The sequence below is a fragment of the Haliaeetus leucocephalus genome, unplaced genomic scaffold (genome assembly GCF_000737465.1).
Source record: "Haliaeetus leucocephalus isolate CR32 unplaced genomic scaffold, Haliaeetus_leucocephalus-4.0 Scaffold206, whole genome shotgun sequence".
Classification (NCBI taxonomy): Eukaryota; Metazoa; Chordata; class Aves; order Accipitriformes; family Accipitridae; genus Haliaeetus; species Haliaeetus leucocephalus.
In genome coordinates this window covers 1312207-1335359 of record NW_010972642.1, presented here as the reverse complement: position 1 = coordinate 1335359, position 23153 = coordinate 1312207, and the positions used below count along the sequence as shown (strand labels likewise).

Sequence of the window (23153 nt, the reverse complement as noted above, 5' to 3'; positions counted from 1 at the left end):
CTCGCCCTTTGTTCGCGCTCCCGCGGCCCGCCGGTCGCAGCCGTGGGAGCGGTCGGTGCCGAGGGCCCCGGCCCGGGCCGCTGTGGCGGAGCGCCCCTGCGGAGAGCTCTCCTCCGTCCTCGGCCCGCGCCCGCCCCGGAGAGGCGGCTCTCGGCGCTGAGGCGGGGTCCGGCTTGCGCGGGCACCGGCTGGAAACCAGCGGCGGGCCGGGAACGGGAGGGGCGCAGGCGGAGCTCACCTGGCCGCGCCCGTCGGCATCCTGTTCGTGAGGGCGGTCAAAACGGCGCTGGCCCCGGCGTCGGGTCTAGCGGCGGTGCCCTGAGCCGCCGGGGGAAGCGGAGAGCGAGCTGGGGCGCGGGGCTGCGGCGGAGCGCTCGGCAGGGCTGGTCCCCGCGCCCCGGGGAGGGCGCTTCTGCCGCCGCCGCCGCCGCTAGCGTTTGCCTTGGGCTGGGAGATGTTCCGTGTGGGCAGGGGTGCTGCGATGCGGCGGTGGCGAGAACGAAGGAAGGCCGAACGGTAAACAAAAGTAACCATTAGCTGAAGTCTTCTAGCGTGCCTCCACGTGGACGTTAGCGGTTTGGAATCAGTGAATTGTATGTTAGTGCTTTCTCTTAACGTGCCGTTATCACGCTGAACGTTTGCAGGTGACACCGAGGGGATTTTAAGGTGAGGACCAGACACTCAGTCTGAAGCGGGGGGGGAAGTACTTGCGTGTGACCGTAGTTTTGTTCTCACTGAATAGAAGTACTTGGAAATAGAGGTGCTGAAAGGGAAAGTACAAAGAAATCAAAGTAAAGGGGTTTGTAAGAGTTTGAACTTGAAGGTAAAGGAGAACGGTAGGTGTTTGATTTAAATTAACATCTCATGTATGATGCGTTTCTGGCATGGTTGCCGTGAAAGGAAATAAGTCGGCTTGATAAGCACTGTACTGTCAGTTATGAAGGAGGGCAAGTCTGAAAGATGTAGAAAAGAAAGTTAAAAGAACTGAGTTTAACTTGATAGCAGGATACTGGAAACAGAGGCATTGGAGAGCCAGTCAAGGCCAAGCATGAAGACAGGCAGAAAAGGTTAGCGATGTTTCAAGGTCAATGATTTCTTGAGAAATTTAGGTGCCGTGCTCTGTTACTGGGATGGGTACTAACCCTTGGGGTTAACGTTTAGATTTCAGATTGATTAAACCCTTGCGGGCTTTGCTTTTCCTATTCTCCTGTCCAGAGTATTCATTGCGGGGGAAAAAAAGAAAAATCTCTTCAGAAAGAGGAGATCTGTTCACTGTTTCCTTTTCTTGGTTCCTCGTTTGGGACCTTCAGCTAACTCCAGTGCTGATTCTGTTGGTTTTAACTTCCAGAGCCAAGAGTAGTAAGTAAAGTACTGTGGAGTTCAGGGGGTTTTTTTAGGGTTGTTGGTTTTTTTTCACTGTTTTTTTGAAATTCTGAAGATATTTCATCAGATAGTTTTAAACTCACTGCGGTCTAGAAAAATATGGAGTTAGCTGCAGAGTCACTGCTGGAGTAGTGTGATAAATACCTGGAGAGGACTGCTGCATTAGTTGACGTTTGGAAAGTTTAAGTTTGCAGCTGTAGTCTAGAACATTTTGTAAGTGATGCATTGAATGGTGTTATAAATCACCAGTAATTGCAAAAGAACGCACTTAGTTTTTCCCAAACAAATTAATTTTTCAGTACTAAAAAAATACTACTAGCAAAATAATAATAGTTAGAAATTGAAACTTTTCATAACCTATAAACTGCATGAAATTTTTGTCTTCTGAGAGCCTGTAGTGCACGATTCCATTCTTATTTTGTACACAAAAGATGGAGGATGTGTATTGTCTTCCATGAACTTTCACAGTCAATGCATCTTAATTGTAAGTCTTAATATTTACTAAGCTGTTTTGATACAGTGCTGAAGTACTCTTACACAGCTTACAGGATTTCTGCAGAAACATTTGAGAAAGCATTGCTCCCTCGTTTCAGTAAATCATAATTTTTAAAAAAACAGACTAAATGTCACATGGTTAGTATGCATTTCTGCATTTCTAGGCATTGAAATGTATTTGAGTAATATGGGAAGGCTCTTCTGGTGCAGGAGAAAGCATTTAAAAATAATTTACACCCTCTATAAAAATTCCTAGTCCATTGTTGCAAAGATCATGTACAAAATCACTTGCTTTTTTTTTTTTCTTCCCCTAGGAATGCTAGTGAAATATATTTCCAAATTCTGATATGAATCAAGTCAGTAATACCTTCTACTGAGATGTTAGCAACAGGGAGTAATAGTCCTGGACTACTTATCTTCTTTCAGCAGTAATTTTGGGACCATAAGAATGGTGGTCCTCTTTTTTTTTTTTTTTTTTTCTTTTCACTAACTAGAGAATATGCTTGACTTCTAAAGTGAATCTGAATCCATTGTAGGAGTAGGTGATTACAAACATGTTTCAAGTGAATACAGGAGAAGTGACAGAATAGTAATTGCAGCAGCTGTTGGGAGTTGGCCTCTGCCTTCTTGCTAGATCCCTACTTTGTGCTGTGTCTGCGAGAGGAATGAATACTTGCTTCCCATGACTGCATATTTATCTTATTGGCAGCTGGTAATTCCTTTGGAGTCCTGCCTCCAAGTGTTTTCCTTCCAGAATACAGATTGTTTCTGCTCTTCTAAAGTAAAGAGTAGTAGAGAAAAGGGCAGATTGCAATTATTATATTGCTTTCAGTCAGCAGATTCTCAATACTTGTTTACAAGGAAAAATGGAATTGCAAATTGTATTTTCAATGAATGTCTGCAGTAAATCAATTGTAGCAGGTTACTTAGTAGTTTTAATTCTGGGTGGTTAAAATGCTTATAGCAAAAGTTTAAAGTGGCAGGCAGTGCTGTAGAACTACAGATTTAACACCAAGTGGTCTGCAACCTTGCTCAAGTTAGGGAAGTTGAATGTTGCTGTACAAATCTCTCTACTCTGAGGTGTTTTGAATTTTTTTGCAATAACTAAATGGAAGTTCTGAAATAGGCAGAATGATACTCCTTTACTCCTGAGCTCTTCAAGCAACAGTAAACGATCAACTAGATCTACTCTGCAGTCAGAAGTGCAACTGAAATACATTTATGTAGATCTGGCAAACAGTAGCAATGAAGGCTATGATAGTGTGGGTGGGGTTCTTGTTTGTTTGTTTCAGGCTACACTAGTACTGGGATCTTCAAACTATACCTATATATACACAGAGACACACAAACTGGGCTGCCAGCCTGTCTGTAGTATCGTGGCTGGTGTTGCTAGCTGGTTTTATGTATCCTGTAAGTTTCTAAATTTTCTGGTCACAAGGATAACAATAATGTAAGGATGAGTGCATAGATAAATGCAAGGATTTTTGCAGCTGTGTTGTTGTCATTTGTGTTATTTCTCCCATTCAGTCTGCATGAGAGTGACGGGAAGGCCTTAGAGGTTTAATTTTAAAAGTAGGATGTATTTCTAAGTATGGTGTTCAAGATACCTTAGAGGTTATTGTGAAGTGGTAGCTTTAATCATAGCTTGATATTTTTAACCTGGTTTGTCAGACAGACCTTCCATCCTACTCTTGCCTTCACAGTATTTCTTGAGCAACCTTTACAGACAGGGAGAATTCAAAGATATGTAGTATCTACAAGTGTTGTGAAAACTGGCAACTGGCTGGAGACCCAAGCTAGTGTTTAATAGCCATCAGCGCATGTGTAACTTGTAAAGAGCCTACAGCATTAATCTGAGTTGTGTTCACTCCAGAAGTTCGGGAAAGTGGGACTGCTATGCAAGATCATGGGAGGTGGAATGTGAGGTCTCGGGAGGATGGAAACGACCAGTGTACTTATGTTACTGTGGTAAACATAATGGGATAAGAGTTGCAAATGGAAAACAAAGTTTCATTATCTGTTCACAAAACAATCCTTTTCTCCACACTAGCAGTAAATCAAAAGGAATGTCTTTGTGGTATGTATATATGCATGCATGCTTTCTTGTTGCATTCAATTTCAGTATATAGTTCTGAATGTGTACTTTTTTGATAAGCAGCTTCCAAAGATCTCTCTGTCTGTTACTGAGGTAATTGGTGTCTACAAGACTTACTGTATTTGTACACTCAGGAAAGTTTTTAGGTAGTCATAAAATAGGCTGAGTTTTTCTATAAATTTAAAATGTCTGTAGCTTGGACATTCTAAGTTTTTCATAATTTTTATGCATGAGGTTTTCCTGGTACTATGTTCTGTTACATGCCTAAATTTGTTTCTTTTTCAGAAATTGGAATGGGACTAACAGGGTTTGGAGTGTTCTTCCTTTTCTTTGGAATGATACTCTTCTTTGACAAAGCTCTTTTGGCTATTGGAAATGTAAGTGCCTTCTGTTTAGTCTTAGATTCTGCACTGCTTAGAATTAAGTATATGATATATTAAAAATAAACGAAAAATAGAACAATAAGTTGTCAATTTGAAACTATCACAAAATTTACTGTGGCAATTTGGTATAAAGGAAGAGTTATGCTCAGCGATATGAGTGAATCATTTTTCCTGATTAAAGTTAGAACAACTCATGTGAATCTAAATATCGTACCTCCAGGTCAGGCCTGCAGTATGTTGGTCAGACAAGAAGCAGCTTGTTCTGCAGTTATGCTGCTGCAAATACAATTTCTAGATTGGCTGTCATTACTAATGCTTTCTTTTTTGTGATCTTGTAAGATAACTGTCAAATTTAAGTATATATTTGGGTAAGAATAGTGAAGTGTTCTGTACATACTAGCAAATGTAGCTTTGTTGTGCTTTATGACAAAAGAAGTATGAATTGCTGATAGTCTGGCTTTAGAAGAGCCAATCACCCTTCATAGTAGAGAGATTTAACATCTTTGGTTTTTACCAAATCAAAGTTTTCACTTAAAGCAGTATACAAACTAAGTCCTAGTTCTGGTACACAAAATTCCCAATTCAAAGCAAATATAAAATGACAGGGTGTTTTCTGAATGTGATAATCTCTGTGCCTCTGCTGTTCTCGGCTTTGCCAGCCAGCCAAGAGCACAGCCTGGTAGAGGTTTGCATCCTCTTTTGCTGATGCCTAGAAGTCTGTGGTCAAAACTGATCAGTTTCATTCTCTGGCAGCAGAGTCAAACACTGAGATTCATGAAAGGAAAATATAAAAATATATATATTTGCATTTGGGTGTGTAAGTTAAAGCAATGTTCTGAACCATCAGTAAAGTGTATAGTGGAAGAGTAAAAAAAAAAAAAAATGCTTATTTTTTCTTTTCCTAATGTAAGATAGAAATAAAACATCCTGTTCAGGGAAAATGACGAAAACATAGGTAGGAAGAGACAATGACAGGCTATGTCGTAGCCAAAGATAATGCAAGAAAAGGTACCATATCCTTACAGAAAGCTTAAAAAAAGAATCAGAAAGGGGAAGAGGTGGTAAGAAAGTAGTTTATTAAATAACATACAAAACTTAAATTTCATCTATAATCTTGAGTAAAATCTGAGATGCTATCCCCTTCTCAGCAAAAATGTTGCCCAGGTGTACACTTAGAAGCTGAACTAAGTACAAATCCTGTTGCTAAAGGACACTAAAAGTAGTTCAGACTAGTTGGGACTAGTGTGATAGTGTTCAGTCTATACTGGAACTAGTAAACAGTAGAAAGAATATACACAGAAAAAAACCCAAAACCAACAAGTAAAGTAACTGGTAAAGCTCTTCAACTGGTTTCCTTTTTTGCCTTTGAACTGTTCAGTTGATTGGTACAAGCTGTTGAAGATGTCCATGGTATAGAACAGAGGTGCTTTTGTAACATGTCTGTTCTCAGTTTTTAGGAACCTTTGCTGTCAGTGGTACTAAGCTTCAGCACTGCTTGTGGATAATGATCATACTCATGTTATGGCACAGATATAACTGTTGTCACCGGGTCTTTTTGCCATGATTGTGTTTGTCAGAGACCACAAAGGTAGACTCTACTTTTTAAGCAGCTGAGAGAAGAGTTTTGAATGCTAGCTACAAGTACTTCAAGATGGACCTTACCAAAGAAAATCACTAGTAAATTCCTTCTCACCATCTGTCTTTTGGTATTAAAAAAAGTTGTGCAAGAAATGCAGTATAATTTGTAGAATATATATGTTTACATCCTAAATTTAGGAATATAATTATGTTTTCTTTCTTTGATTGGTTTTTGTCTTTTCTAGGTTTTATTTGTGGCTGGCTTGTCTTTTGTTATCGGTTTAGAAAGAACATTTAGATTCTTCTTTCAAAAACACAAAATGAAAGCAACGGGCTTTTTCCTGGGTGGTGTGCTCATAGTTCTCATTGGTTGGCCTTTAATAGGAATGATCCTTGAAATTTATGGGTTCTTCCTATTATTCAGGTAAGACTTGTTTCAAAAGACCTTTCTGTATTGGTGTATCTAGGAATAAATGTATTTGTTTAGTGTTGCTGCATTACAGCTGACAAAGCTGCATACTTTAAATGTTCGCTTTTGATAGGTTTTATATAAGGTTACATTTGCAAGAGGTGGCAAGTAGGTAAGTATTTTTCCAAGACTCAAATCTGCTAAGGTTTGTGAGGTGTATACCAAACTGACTTTGGCAATGTTGTTTATGTCTAACGAAAGAATTGTAAAGCTTCAAAATATCTGGGAGCCCAAATTGTTAGCAGTGTGAAGTTTAAATATTTACTCCTTAAAAAAGGCAACTTAGATACTAAGTATTTATTGGTGGGGAATTTGTACTTTTCTTTAACAGATGGGGCAAAATACTTGGTTACAAACATGCTGTGTCTGTAACCTTACCATTTCATTACTATGGCAGCCCAGTGGAAAGATGTCTTCTGTCATGTTTCATTACACTTGTGCCCTAGTATAGTCAGAACTGCTGGGTTTGGTTAGCATTATCTTGACTGAGTTAAGGAAAGATGAAAATTCTTATGTTTTGAACAGCAATCTTGATATATGTTATAACTTTCACAATGTGTCATTTAACTTCATAAATGCAATCATAATGGTGAAAGAATTTAACTTATTACAACCTGTATATATCTATATTTTATCTTTATTTCCATGGTTGAAGTTCCATACTTCAGTATAGAACAAAGTACAATGGTAGTAAGTAAGAAGGAAGGCTTTTAGTTGTTCTTGGACTTCTGTTCAGATGAAGACTGTTTCATTAATGCTTATTAATCTAATAACAGACCCCTAAAAACAGACACCTTTTCAAAGTGTTCGGCTACTGGCTAAGTACTACAGTTCCTGCTAATCAAAATCAAACCACTGTTCTCATGGTGCCTTTTTTTCCACTCAGTGAAATTGTATGTTAATCTTGTATTTAGTTTAGATAAAATGTTTAAATATTTTTTGAAAAAAATCTTAACTTGGCTCCTACTGAAGACAGTGAGATTTTTGAAAATCAATTTTGCAGTTTTAATATATGCTTCTTATTGTTGTACTTTGTATTACCCTGAACTCTGTCACTGCAAGTGTTTTGAAAATCAGTGTTTCACCGAATATTGTTATTTCTTGCATGTAGAGCTTGGGTTTAATCAGCCAGTACAAAGCAAGTAGAGTGTGTTTCTAACCAAACACCCCTCCTTTTAAAAGATCTCAAAAGAATTACAAATTACTATGTCTAAGCAGGTATGGTTGTGGATTATCTATTGGTGCTAGCCAGGGGCCACCAAGGTAAAATTATGTTGAAGGGATTGTAGAAGGTCAGTAGTTATCCCTACTAGGTCATTAGGACTATCCCTTAGCCAGAAGAGTATCAATAAGGGATAGATAATTCCAGGTGTGAATGTTTGTCTGATCTGTTTTAATTTAAAACATCTCTAGATCATCTCTTCTAGTGCTTAATAATAGTTAGAATCTAAATCCTTTGCTACAATGTCAGCTAGTTACTACTTCAAACAGAGCTTTATGTTTTGCTTCAGTCTTGTTCATTTCAACCATTATTGTGTTTTCAGCCACTTGCTTCTTTCTGAAGAAGTTAAAAATGGAGCCTTTCTGCAAGCATCACTTTGTACAAATCCTCAGGATCCCGCTGTTTGTTTGTGTAACAGAAAACTTCCCTGGTTATCATTGGTCTCTGAAGTACATAATTTTCTTAAGCCCAAGGAATACCAGATCAATTTATGCACCTTTGGATTTTTTAGGGCAGTGTGCTGTGAGGATGGGCATTTCTGTGTATCTTGATGGCTCTAGTCATGTGGATTACCAGGACTTTTATATGGAAAACCTTTATATTTACCAAGAGCAATTTAGCAGTTCTAGTAACTTTACTTCAACTCGGACTAAGATAGTACAAATGTAAACCACTGTATTGTACTTTTTTGAGTCTCTTGTTTTTAGACCACTAAAGTAGTTCTACTAGGTGTTCAGATCCCTATAGAATCTTTTCTTGTAGGCTGTTGTCTTGCGTATCTAGACTACTTTTACAGTCACCTTTCTTACACCCTGTAGCAGTAATTGCAGAGCCCTTGCTGTCCATAAAACAACGGTTAGGAGCTGGTGACCAAGAACATGTAAACAAATGACAGGATTGCAAAGACTTTTTTTTTTAATATGCATCTGACTGAAGTGAGACACACACACACAATTATTGTTTTACTCTGGTTTAAATCTAGCATGTCTTTCCCTTCTTGTCTTTATTTAACATGCTGCTACAAGTTTTCCATCAGACGTTTAGTTTTTTTTCCATACTTCTACATGCTCAGATTGCATTCACTGGAGAAAGCTATTATGGGACATTATCTCTTGTACTCTAAGCTGCTTTTGGAGCCTTGTTCAGATTACAGGCATCCAAAGTTATGGCTAACAATATTATCCTTCCTGTACTGACTATTCCTTATTCTTGGCTACAACAGTTGTTTTAATCTGTTACAAGGGGTTTGTGTGCCCTGCATCACAATTTACTGGACCACTGAAATGATTCGGTCTTTAAAAAAAAGAAAATGTCCAGGAAAAACTTGCTGATATTGGTACTACCCAGCAAATAGTTCTTACCAGTGTAGTGAAGAGGATGATGACTTATGAAACTTCCCTGTTTCACTGTGGCTGAGGTCTCATTACATGTTAATGCTTAATCTACACAGGGAATGTATAGCTCAACAAGAGAGAACTCAGAACGCCACCACCAGCTGAATTGCTACAATTGACTGCAAACAGCTGAGCTGCTGCCATAGAAAATTTGTTTTCCTGCAGCAGAAACAAAGTGGAAAGCACAGGGGGCTATACCACAGCAGCTGTGCTAGGCAACATCCTCTGGCTCATGATTTAAATCTCTGACTTCACATAAATTTGTGAAATAAGTGAATACACAACTCTGTTGTGCTCAATTTTCTTTAGTTAATGTAAAGAGTACCATATATGGTTTCAAAGGGGATTATTCAGAATTAACTTCAGTTGTTTTTACATTGGGTATTGCAAGAATGTATTTCCTATAATGTAAAAAGAAATTACCTCAAAATATGTATGGTAATTTTGAGAAATTAGTTGGGAGCATCAGTTCTGTTGACTAAGTTGGGTATTCTTTCTTCGGTTATTTTTTGAAGAGCCGACTGAGGGTTGCCACCTATGAAGAAAATTAACTCCATTTAAAAATCAGGTGTATCTTTCCTGGTTTTCTCCTTTCTCTGCTGAATGTATGTTGATGTATTTGGTAAAATTAATGTGCTACTAACAAGCTACGAGATTTTATGTAACCCGGGTTTAAAAAATAACTCCTATTTCTTAATTTTATAGCAATATGAGAATAGTACAATTATAAAAACTAATACAATCTTCTGATATCTTAACTAAAGGGGGTTCTTTCCTGTGGTTGTTGGCTTTATTAGAAGAGTTCCAGTTCTTGGATATCTCTTGAATTTACCTGGTATAAGCTCGGTAAGTGTTTGGTACTTCATGCAAAATTTGAAGCTTGTACTGGTTTTTTGTTCCATTGTTATAGCAATAGTAGAAATGCATCAGAAATAAAGGAAATATAACTTTAGAGCAGTGTCTTTGAGTGTATTCCTGTATAGTTCTTGCACCATACAGATCACCTTCGTTCCCAGTGAAAGACTTCTAGATGTAAAAGGAACAAAAGGATACCTTTGCAGAAGCTGCCCTTGCTTACATGTTGTGAAGTGGAAAGAGCCCTGGATTGTGATTTGGAGCGCTGGGGTTCTGCTTTCTGCTTCACTGTTGGCCCTAGGTGACCAAATAGGCAAATCATGACACTGTTCTCTGCCTCTTCTCTTGTCTGTACGATGAGGAGGACACTGTTCTTTGGGTAGTATTTGGATATATTTATGAAAAGTTGCCTGTAAAAGCAAACAGTTTAGTTCAATGTTAAGTTGCGGCTTGTATGGCAAATCCAGAAACCCTCATGTGCATAACCATTCATCAGATATACTTTTTAAGGTCCACTGCACCAGACTGCAGCTTGCTTTTACTAAGATTTGTATTTTTTCAAATGTAGTTTTCCATTTTCTTAACCAAACAGCCAGGGATTTGAAGACAATTAACAGGTGCCAGAAAGATGGTAATCTAGGGTGTTTCAGTCAACTACTTTTACTGTGCTAATTTCTGTACATATTTTAACACAAGCATTTTTAACCCTAGTTTTGAAAGCAACAGTTTTAATAGCTACTACTAAAAAATTATAAGGGATATAACTTAGATGTATGCAGGCTGGGTTTTTTTTTAAATTAGTGTTCAAGGTCATCTGTTCCAATCCTACAGTTAGGCCAAGTTCTGGCTCATAATTCATGATCAATTGAATGTTTCATTTGTCAATTGATCTTACTTAGTCATATTTAGTTTGATCATAAAGGGGTTAAATCTTGTTTTAAAAAGATAATTGTTAATGTTTTATTCAAAGCCTACGTAGGCTCAGAAGAGAATCCACAGTAATGGTCAGTTGGAATATCTTACTTGGTCTACTAATGCATGTGTGGCTGATACTGTATTGTTTTGTTTTAATCATTAAGCTAGCAGTGTTATCTGCATTCTTCTATTTCCTTTTTCATTCTGTTGCATCTTCATGTTGCACTGTTAATGTCTATATGAGAAAAACATGTCATGCAGAAACACAATTGCAATGTAAGGTTTTTAATTTTCACAAACTTAAACCATGAGACCTTGGTGAGTACTACTTGACTCTCATTTTCAGTCGCATACTAACTGTGCAAGTAGCAAGTAATATTTGAGAGTAACTTCACTGTACATAAATGTCATGCAGCTTAAAACCTTTTTGTCTCCTTTCCTACAGCTTGTAGATAAAGTTGGAGAAAGCAACAACATGGTATAATGACGAGAGGGCAGAAGACTGATTCTAAACTTACTGTATTATTTATAAAATCCTTTTGAAGAATACTCAGCACAAAGATTAAGTTGTGTACAAAGGAAAAGCTTGTTACATTCTTTACATAACAGTTTAATTTAAAATGTATAGTCAACAATATACATTAGAAAAGAAGCCCTGCAAGTGTGCTTCTAGGAAAGTAACTCCAGAGTTCAGGAAGTAAACTGAAGAGGTGAAAGTCATGGAATAACCCATGTTACAACTGTTCAAGACTATCTTTGTTGGTTTTGGAAAACATGCTAGAGGCAATGAACCCTTGTGGAATTAACAGTGCCTGTACTTTACCTCCTTATTTTGAAGGTGCAGTAGAGCAAACAGGCCTAGATTTTTAAGGGTGACCCAAACTTATCCAACCCTCTGCTTGCTATCCTCAGAGTGCAAAAAAAAAAAAAAACCAAACAGAAAACTTCTTGTGTAACAAGAGATGCGTCTTTGCATGAAGGTTGAGATGACTATTCATCTTTAAGTGTATTATGACAAAAAAAAAAAAAGGAAACCCTACACGGTTCTGTTGTAAACATTTTTGTAAATATGTGGCTGAAATAAAACATTGTTATCTTAATGTTTCAAAGCCAAATGTAAGTTGATTGTATTTGCCTTCCATTTTGGAATAAGCAAAGGTCAATCTTGAATAACCGCGGTCTTAAATGTTGGTTCTGAACATGTGGAGCTCAGCAGGGAACTCTGGAAACTGACTTGCACTCCTTCCAGTTTGTTCTCCTTGAGTCAAGTTACGCGTGCATCCAGATGAGAATGTAGCCCCTTGTCACTAACATGATAACTTTGTGAAATATGCGTAGTTCACAAAAAATGCATTTGGTTAAGGTGCTGACATGAACCCTGTGAAATGTATCTTATCAAAATTTGAACCTTTGTTTTTAAGTAGTTTGAAGGTAAGGTTTCTTTGTTTACTCTGGAACTACAAATTGACTTTTATTTTTTACAGTAATAAAATGAAAACTTAAAAGTTCTGTGTACGTGAGTCTCTGGGGAGAAAATTAAGCTAATGGGGCTAACAAAAGATCAAGTGCCAATCTCCATATGTTTTGTAACTTGTTGCTTGGGTTACCTTCAAGTAACTTCTTTCAGTCACAGCAACAGCTTTGCTGTTACAGAGATTCTTAGCTACCCTGGAATAAATGTCCCCTACTAATGCAAGGGTCACATTTCTGCTTCTATTGGAATGTTAAACATTGTGCACTTTCAATAGATTTAGTTACGTAGCATCCTCACCTAACAAAACATGATCATTAAGTAAATTGTATTTGTGCAGGCTTTGGGGGTTTCTGCTGTTTAACTTCCTTTTCCCTTAAATGTAATCTTAAAAAAATATTACCAAAATGCAATGGTGGTATTTCAAGTAGCTATGTAGTCTTAAAGGTCTAATGACTGGTTTTTTTTGTTTGGTTGGTTGGCTGTTTTTTTTCTTTATCATGCAGTTAAAATTGGTATTCCAAAATAACTGTTAAGTTAAGAAGAATCGTCGTATACCAACCCTTTTGGAAATTGCTGTGAAGTTTATTTGTATAAGACGTCTTATTTTCATTAAGACATTAAGTTTCATTATACAACTGTATAAATAGCCACAATCTACTATTCCAAATGTTTAATTTGCTTCCTTCTCAAACAGGCACAAAATGATTAAGTGAAAAAATGCCATTGTATTTACAATGAATAGCATCTGAAAAAATCAGTGTTTTTATTTCATAAATGACAAAAATGGCTATATTTGCCTGATGGCACGTGTGTTATAGTTTACAGGCAGGACTAAATATGACTTGTGGCTTCTACCTCAAGAGATAAACCAATTTTAACTGCTTCTGTAGATCTGTTGTGTGTTAAAATGACTAGAGAGTAACACTACAGCAGTTTAGCAAACTCATCTTGTTTACTCTGGTAGAGCACTAGTCTGTACTGTGGGAATCAAGTACTGTTTAAAGCAGACAGTGTTCATCATTTACATTGGAAGTCAGCTACCTGAAGGTTTTTGTTCTTGTCCTTTGAAAAGTAATGTGATGGGAAATGTGGATTGCACCCCATGACTGTGGAGCTCTGACTGAAAGCAAATTGCTTGGTAAGCTGAAGTACCTTCATCAACAAGAAAACTGATGGTACCTTTCAGAGGTGATGAATGTGGTGTTGTATGTGATCTTTTAGCCCTCTGAAACACTGGGATGTAGGCAGTTCATCTCACTTCTATTTAATTCATTGTTTTAAATCAAAAGTCAGTTTTTTGTCAGATGTGAACTGTTGTGAAAAGCGTCTGAGGGAACAAAATTGTATGTTGAATTTAGCATAGTCTTTATCCCTTAAGGTAATGTCTTTGAGACAGTTTTGCTGAGATAAGTGTGGGTGGCAGCAAAGGTCAAAATGACAGCCTTAAAGTGTTTCTGTCGTTGCAAAAATATCTCTAACAGAAACATGCTTGGAACATTTCCCCTTTTAAATGTAATTTATAATTGCTGCTTTAAAAATCGTGAGGATGGATCTTATTCTGAGCAGATGAATACTGTAAATATCCTTGTCATACCTTGAATAAATGGGTACCTTTTTCTATAATTTGTCTTTGTGTCTCTTTACATGCATGTTTTAAAAAAGTGTTTTGACAAGTTTTCCTTTCCAAAGGTTAGGGCATGCATGCTGCTATTGCTTCACTATCTTACACTGTTGTGACTTTCATAGTAAGTAGTCTTTGATTAATCTTTAATAGAAACATTTCCTCTTTTTCTTACAATAAACCTTTTACATAAACATCTCCCTAGTTATTCAAGTTCTAGTTTCAAACACATCACAACAAAATGTGGAAATTAGTTACGTGGGAAATACTTTCTTTGTTAAACTACCTCCTTTCTGAGGAAATAACTGTGAAACTTCAGGAGAAAAAGGATACATGTCTAGAACTTAGAGCAGGTTCTAGTCCCTGTGCTTTCAGTTTAGTTCAAGGATATGAGTGTGGGCTTATTGATAGCCTAGAGAGTGGCCTGATAAGCAGGTTTACTATTCTGTGGTGGTCTGCAAGCTTGCAGCCCACTGTTGCGGATTTTCACAAAGAGAATAGAAGAGCAAAGCAGGGATTTTAATTGGTTGTTGAGGTGGTGTGTTGGTGTTATGTGCTAGTTAATGCCCTAAAAACTTACTTTGACTAAAGTTGCAGCCTCTCAACTATTACCAAAGTCGGTTCTAGCTGAAGAATACCAAGGAATTGTCACTTCCTAATTTAAAAGGACAAAATTCCCAGCTACATCTAGTTATATTTGTTAAACTGTGAGAGGTATAATGTTAATCTGTATGTAGCTCATGGCCACTTACTTTCAGTGAACAGTTGCCATTTATTAACCAGGAACACTTTGTTATTGCTCACAATATAGTACCACTGTAGTTCAGAGTCTGTGTCAAAAACGTTGTAAAGAAAGGTATCTTTGCAGTAGATGTCAAAGCAAGTTTTTATTGGATTACTTTAAAATTGTTTCTGTACCAGATTTCAAGGTACAGGCCCATCTAGGTGTTGCCATTCTGGTTCGCTTGATACCAGGCTGGAAGATAGAGTCTGCATCCCTAAACCAAATGTAGTATGTATGTCTCCCAGCTGTCTCTTCAGATGTCACTGCCAACCCTTGGACTCCTGTCTCTATTTCTCTGGCTGCCATGTCCTGGCTTGCTTGGGCTGTTACTTCTACCCTTCAGATTGCCATTACCAGCTATGATGGCGCTAGTATGCTGTTACCAGACTAACTTACCCAGAAGAATTTGGCCTTTGTGGCCCATTTGCTCTAGGCTTCACCCTTCTAGTATTGGTCTTGGCATATCAAAGCATCTTTCAGAAGACTTGGATATCGTGCTTGGTCCAACAAAGAGATTCTGCAGATGCTGTAATCCCTGGCCAAGCCTAATTTCAGCACAATTATTATATGGTGAAGCATCCTCTTCAAATAGGTAAGAATTTAAAGAAAAATGACAGGTCTAACATGCAGTAATTTGATGTGGAATTCGTTATCTCAAACTGAGTGTTATGGCTGATAATCTGGGGTATTGCTCAAGATCTATTTATAGAAATGCATTTATGTGTTTATACCAGCCGTTAATGTCTAGTTTACCTGTGAAGTAGCACAGGTCTGGAGGAACCCACGTGCTTTTCAGCAAGTATACCTGTATGCTTGCTAGCAGATACCATTTTTCATTGTAGTAGTAGTACCACTTTGCTGGGAATGTAATGGATCTCCTATAAAAATATATAGGTTTGGAGTATCTTATTGCATACAATGCTGAAAGCTCATAAAAGCATCGGGTTCCTAGCTGGCTTACCACATACGGGAATTTCTCCACTGAAAGGGCAGCAGTGTTTAGCCTACTGTTCGGTACAGGGGCGTAGATCTCTTCAAGATCCGGGAGCCAAGATGTTTGTAACCGAGAACTGGCCTCCTGCACCATCGAACTGGCGCTGCAGCTGACCTCGGGCAAAACGTAGGTGACCCACAACCTCTTTCTTCTCCCTTTTTTAAGTGCCCCGCGCTGAACCTCGGTCCGGGTCCGAGCCGGCCCTCCCGCCATCAGGTGCGGCGGCGGTCACCAGGGGGAGCCATGAGGGAGAGAAACGCCGGGGAGGCGGCGGGAAGGGCCCGGGGGGCGCGGGGGATTCGCCGGCGCCAAGCACGGAGCCTACGCCGCCCAGGCTCCCCGAGGCAGCGAGCGGGGCTGTACCTGCAAAGCCGGGGCCTGGAGGCCGAGTGGTGGTCCCTCACGTGGTGGAGGGCACAAGATAGGGTTTATTGTCGTCTTTTCAAATCAGCCGCACAACGAGCCAACGGTTCGGAGTCCTGCAGAGGGTAAGTGGGGCCCAAAAAATGTCGTGAAAGTTTCTGGCTGGTTTGTTGTGTGCTTCTCTTTAAGCATGATTTAATTTAGGCTGGGGAACCACAACATGGCTATAAAACACGAAGCGGATGTTGAGCTTTTTATAGAGAGCTGGCTGTGCCAAAATGCTGCTGCACGTCAGGCCCTCTCTTGGCTGGCAGGATTTGAAGCAGCCGAGTTGTAATTTGGAGATTGGGAAAGCGGGCTTTCCCCTTGCCACAGCCCAGCTGCCTCCGTGGGTCCTTTTCTCCAGGCACTCAAAAGCTCTTCCAGTAACATCAGAGAAATCAAGATTTCACATTGATTTCTACAATTTAACTCTACTGCTTTGAAATGAAAGGCATTTTTGGCCCAAAATGTTTTACACCACCCAAAAAAATCACATTGAGTCAGTCTTTAAATATTAATTTAGTTTTTGTATCAAAACCAAGCAGTTCAGCAGCACGTCTTCCAGGCGGCCTGGCTGAGTGGCTTTTATCGTTAACCATCTAACCTTGTGTGTCCAAAGAAGGGCAACGCAGCTGGTGAAGGATCTAGAGAACAAGTCTTATGAGGAGTGGCTGAGGGAGCTGGGGTTGTTAAGCCTGGAGAGAAGGAGGCTGAGGGGAGACCTTATCGCTCTCTACGACTACCTGAAAGGAGGGTGTAGTGAGGTGGGTGTCAGTCTCTTTTCCCAAGTAACAAGGGATAGGGCAAGAAGAAATGGCCTCAAGTTGCGCCAGGAGAGGTTTAGATTGGATATTAGGAAAAATTCCTTCACTGAAAGGTCTGTCAAGCATTGGAACAGGCTGCCCAGGGAAGTGGATGAGTCACCATCCCTGGACGCGTTCAAAAACTGTGTAGACGTGGCACTTTAGGACATGGTTTAGTGGTGGACTTGGCAGTGTTAAGTTAATGGTCGGACTCTATGTTCTTAAAGGTCTTTTCCAACCGAAACGATTCTATGAACTTATGTGGAGAATTATCCTCAACTTGCTTACTCCCCTCCTCCCCCCGGAAAAAAATATAGCAGCACAAAATATAAAGTGTTTCCCCTCATACTTTTCTGCCAGTTTTTAAGCAGGCCTGAGCGGGGGAGAAAGAAGCGACTTAGCAGTTATGAAATCTTGGCAGTTACCTTGGATGGGGAAAATGGGCTAGCGAGGAATCATGGTGCTTCCCTTAAAAGGTGAAGGATTGAGTTGATTTTGATGAGAACTTGGGATTCATGTGGCCTGGGTGCTAAAGCCTCAGATGGAGCCAGCCGAGGGGGGGGCTCTGCTGCTGACCCAGCCTCTGAGGTGCTGCTGCCACCTGCAGCGTCTCCCTGTGCCCCCATTCCCACCTCTGGTGCACCTAAACTCATTCTAAATGCCTTTTGAAGGCTTTGCTTCAGAAGCATGATTGACACTTCACCTTCTGGACACGAAGGAAGCCAGCCCTGTTCCGGCAGGGCTGTGAGGCGGGCAGGGCTGAGGCGAGGCAGGTGCAGCGGCCCAGAACCTTCTGGAAGAGGCCTGCGGGGAAGGCCCTGCCCTGCCCCCCGCCGCTGAGGAGGCTGTGAGGAGGTGAAGGAGAGGAGCTAGAAAACTGAAGTCTGAAAGAAGCGTTGGAAACAAACTCTGTTCTTGGTTAATTCCCAGAGCGTAATGTTTTTCTTGCCTCTCAGGGCAGAAATAAGCGACACATTCACAAAGTGCTTATTTAGGAAGAATGCGTAAAATGCTGTTTCCCTGAATGGGTGGGAATGAAAGGGCAGGAGTCGCGTTTATTTGGTTCCAATTACTCTCGCACATGCAGGCGTTTCTTTTCAGCCTTTTTTTTAGTGTTTTCCTGGTTGTCAGGTGTTCTGTGGCTTCTTTCCCCTTTACCTTCTCTCACAGCTCTTGTTTCTTAATGTCTTTCTGAGAGTGTAATTATGCAGTCTACTTCTTTGTGAGGATGCCAGCTTAGACACTTCCCACCCTTTAGCATCTACAACAATTACTTCCTACTCCCATGCTTTTTGTCTGGGTTTTTTAAACCCAGATCACTCTATTAATTTGTTTTTACAGCAGAGCTGGCATGTCCAAAGAGGTGGAAAAATGGCATAATGATGGAAATGAGCACCCCGAGAAGGTGCTGCCACAAAAAGATCTTGCTTCTTTGAAAATAACATCCACTGAAACCTTGCATCTCACTCGTGCCCTTCTGTGAGGTGATGTGTGCCTCTGACTATGAGTGCCACTGTGCCTTTATCTTTCTGTTTCTACAAAGAATCCTGTTTCTTCTTGTTTTCCGAAATGAAGACTAGTAATTGCAACCATCACTTTCTGTGTATAAGGCTTATTATTTCAGCTTCTCCTATCGTTCTGTTGTAGCTCAAAATGACAAGACTCTAATGACCTGTCCTTCTCTGAAATAAAAATAATTTTAAAAATTATCTTACCCTAATATTTTGTAAGTATATGAACACATATATAAGCATAATATTTACTTTTTTTTTTCCCTGTTAGGAAATTTCTACAATACCAACCTGATTCTCATTCAAAGGTTTCTCTTCCCCTCACTCACTTCAGGACTTTAAAAACTTTCCACAACTGTATTCCCAGTTCTGCAAGGCAGCTATATGGAAATCATGTCCTGCAGTTACCTTCTTAATTGTTCTGAAGAGTTTTAGTCTGGGGACTGAAATCAGACACATGTTTTCCCTGAAGAATATTTTAGATGAAAGTTGATGTTTCCTTATTTTAAATATTTGTGCCAATGCACTTTCATGCAGTTGCAGAAACTAAGCACAATTGAGTTTTAGTACAAAAGCTAAGTAGAAGCAAAGTATTTCAGAAATATCAAAACATACCATTCCGATATTTTTGAAAAAGATACTTTTAAAAAAAAAAGCTTTGGAACACATTTCAAAAGGGCTTATATTACAAAAAGCTTTGAAAATTTTAAAAGATCAAAATTGAACTGAAACACAAATTTTGTCAAAATGATACCTTCTGATTGAATCAAAATTGCTTTCCCCACATTTTACTACAGGAAGTTTCCATTCCATTTCAGAAGGAAAACAATCTCAGAATCCCAGCTTTCTCTTAAATGGAAAACCTGGTTTCTCCCCACCTTCACCCTATCCTCTTTATGCACACTGGGGTTATAAGAGGAAACCTTTTAAAGTGTATCAAGCTATGGGGTTCTGCCCTTCATTCCTTGTAGAATTGTTGCCTCTTTCAAAATTCCCTGTTTGGCTTTATATCATAGAGCCTTTTCATTTTCCCAATGGTAGTTCCTCATATTTCTGTGGCTAAAATGTGAATTTATTCAGTTCTGGTTTGGATAATGTGCGTGATTGAAACCCCTTTGGTCTTCTGCAAAAATTCCACTCATGAGCCCACAGCAGGCAGAAGGAATGCTGTGTTCTGCACAGCTTCTGTGCAGACCAGCAGAAGGAATGGAACATACTAATCACAGGTTTTTGTGGCCACTCTACAAACATAATCTGCCCCTAGAGCCCCAGGTATCACAGCTCCTCTTCACCTTGTGAATCTCTAGAATTTTTTGAAACACTTCAGACTCGAAGTATATAAATTACCTAATTCTCTGTGAAAAACTTACTCATTAAAACTTCTAAAGTTTAACAGAGCTGTCAAGCGTTCACAGAATGCTTTGCATTAATGGAAAATCTAGCATAGAAATGAACAACGGCCTGTTTTATGAAAATAAAATATTCAGAATGTAGAAAATGTGTGTTCTTATTGATGGATCAATACAACTGCTTGAATCGGTAGAGGTAAAGTCAATGTCCCTTGCATTATAACTTCTGGAGTGCTACATAAGGAAGTGTAAGTAGATTGAAGTAATGCAAGCCAACACTGCAAAAATAGGTGTGTATGCACATTTACTAATGGCAACTTCGGTTTTGGGGGTGTTGCAGCAAGATGCAAGTTTTGAGGTAATTTCTGCAGCTTCTCTGAGTTTTAGTCCCCCTTTTTTGATTTTTATTTACAAATTCAGGGCCAGCTTGACTATCAATAAAAAGATCTCTTTTTAATATATATCCTAGGTAACTTGGTGTTTTGGCTTTGCACAAATCCTCTGTAGTTCAGATAACATTTCGCCTTTCTTTTTCCTTTCCTTCTCCTATTTCTTCGTTATGCCCAGGCCATGGATTCTGCTCTGTACCTCAATAGTTGGCAGTAGTCTGAGGATGACTTGAAGTGCATCTGTATAGTGGAGCATGATGCAGAGAACTAGAAAGAAAAAGGGCTCACAACACAGTACTGTTCAGACTGGCAAAATGAGATCTGGAAACAGTAAAACTGCATTTAAACAGCTTTTGTTCTAGAGGGATTCAGGATACTGAAGTAAGTCTGGAGAAACTGTAGAACCTCTAATAAGGAATGCAAAAAGTTATATGGATAAACATCACATTGAGGGGCAGACTCAGCATGACTTTTCTGAAAGGAAATCCTGACGTGACTACCTAGAAACTTCTTTGAAGGATTCAATGAACATGCAGACAGTAGATGTCCAATTGATACAATCTACTTGGATTTCCAAAGGACTTGACAAGGTCCCTTACCAAAGGCTCATAGAAAATAACCTCCCATAAGAAAGGTGCTTTTATGGTTGCTCTCATTAATTGGTTGAAAGACAGGAAACAGAAGAGAGAGAGTCTGTGCAACTGAGAAAATAGTAGGGAAATGGAGGCAAATAGAGAAAGCACAAAGTTTGCTGATGAGATTAAAACCTTCAGAGTAATGGTGTTCAATGATTCAGCCAAACTAGAGCTATCTGCAAAGAGTTACACAAGGACCTTAAGAAATTGAGTACACAGTTGTCAAAATAACATATAATAATGTCTGCAAGTATAAAATGATACATATGCCAAAAAGAATACTAAATATATGTGAACGGTGATGGGTTGTGAATGACCTCTTACCTTTCAGGAGAGAAGTCTTGGAATTAGATAGTTTGTAAAAATATCAGTTGAGTTTAGTGCTCAGGAACAGTCAAATTAGGAAACAGAACACCAGGCATTATTAAGAAAAGAAAGAATAAAAAAAAAAAAAAGTTAAAAATAAATATGGCTACCTGCATTTTGAGTGTTTTGTGTAGTTCCTATCCCCATCCTAAATCAAGGATGATCAAGGGTATGGAACTGGTTTTATATTAAGACTAAAAAGATTAGGACTCTTCATCTGGAAAAAGGAGATGGCTTACAAACGATTCAACAGTAGCCTGTAAAATCACCAGTGACAGACAGAGGATGAATATTTTGATCTTCATTTGTGTTTACAGTCTCACAATAGCAGAAGAAGGGAGCATGATGTGAAATTTTCAAGTGGCAAGTTCAAAATAAAACAAAATTATGTATTTTTCCACAGAACAGAGCTAAGTTGTAGAACTTATTAGCACAAGATCTTACAGATGCCAAATTTTACATGGGTTCAAGGAACAACTGAATTAATGGAACAAAAATCCATGAAGAACTGTTAAGCCTTAAGAATCCATCTTTCAGGAAACCACTGTGGTACAAACCACTTGAGGCTCAAAGAGCATATCAGGAAAGTGCCACTGCATGCTTATTCTGTTCTTGTAACTCTTCTGTAGGCATCGTTATTGCTGACTATCAGAGACAGGATATTGAATTAAGTAGACCTTTGGCCTGACCCAGTGTGGTTGTTCCCATGTTGTGGTTGTAATCTGAAGGTAATTCATTGTGAATGGATTGAATTGCTCTCATGACCACTGAGTAGTAGTTCACTGATGATGAATTGCATCTGTCTGATGCTTCTTTACTGCCTTCTCTGCCTCCTGTTTTTTGCTCCATCTTTCCTCTCTCCTAAATAGCCACTAAAACATGACCATTCAGATGAACTTTCATTTTCGGTAGTGTCGTTTACCCGTGTTTCTTTGGAATCCAAGTTTTTGTAATTCCATTAAATAGCACTTTCTTACCTGGCTGAAGAGTGGCAGGAACAGTGATCTACTTATGTTTACGTAACCAATCTCTGGCACTATACAAGAGAGAATAATTCACGTACATCATGCAAAGCAGAAGTTGACACTTTTGACAGTAGCATGGAGATGAAACAGCTTTCTACAACTACTCTCAAACAGATCAGAAGGGGAAAACATTTATGCAAACAGTAGTAAAGGAAGAAAAGACTTAACCATAAAAACAGTAAAGATGAAAGTAAGCAGATTGTGAACATTATGCTGTGGTTACGCTGGGATTTTCTCTTAAAAATTCATGGTTTTGTTGTACTACTGCTGTATGGTTTCACTGGCAGCAGCACTGGTAGAAGTAACTGAGTAGACCGGCCTCTGGTGTTTAATCTTTTTTCTTCAGGTGCTGGTCACCTGCCTGCCAGGTACCTACGCACAGAAATCAGAGACAGAGTAGTACACGCCAGCTGTAAGATGGGCAGCTGAGGTGTGAAGAGCTGTGAAGGTGTAGCTACGTGGACTTCAGCATGGACTAGGCAGTGGTTAGCAGGGGGAGGACCCAGAGCCCCGTTGTGAGACATCTGGCAATCCCAGCCAGCTCCGACTAAAATGGGTTGTGCGGGCCCCTCCTGCGTTCGTTGCCAGTGCTGGAGGACTTAGCACCAATGGTGGCCGTAGCGGTGGAAGGCAGAAGGCCGGGGGAAAGCCTGCCTTGCAGCCAGAGAGCTGAAGGGCTTGCTAGCAATGGGAGGGGTAAACTGCGAGGTGTTTGGTGTGCCAGACAACTCGGAGGCAAGAAGGAGGAAATGACTCAGGGACTGAAAATGACGAGTTTCTCAATGCTGGTTGAGGCAGAGGGCTATGAAGAACGCGTTATCCTCAGTACAAATGACAGTAAAAGCACCGAACGGTCTCTGCCGGGCAGGCGCCGCGCACGATGCGGGGCCATTTTTGGGACCGGCCGCGGCTGACCCTGCGAGCCGACCTGTCCCCGCGGATAGGTGCGGGCGGCGGGTTGGCATCCGCCGGCCTCGTCCCCGGCTGGGGCGCTGCCGGCGCGGCGCT

The 23153-nt window shown here is 39.7% G+C and overlaps 1 protein-coding gene across 1 annotated transcript; it reads left to right on the top strand.

Annotated features, from left to right (window-relative positions):
• The first annotated feature begins 459 nt into the window (after positions 1-459).
• GOLT1B (golgi transport 1B) lies at positions 460-12294 on the top strand. Its single transcript, XM_010566098.1, has 5 exons — positions 460-516; positions 4259-4350; positions 6180-6358; positions 9784-9865; positions 11235-12294. Exons 2-5 carry the CDS (start codon positions 4267-4269, stop codon positions 11271-11273), a joined length of 384 nt encoding a protein of 127 aa, XP_010564400.1. The 5' UTR covers positions 460-516; positions 4259-4266; the 3' UTR covers positions 11274-12294.
• Positions 12295-23153: the final 10859 nt, after the last annotated feature.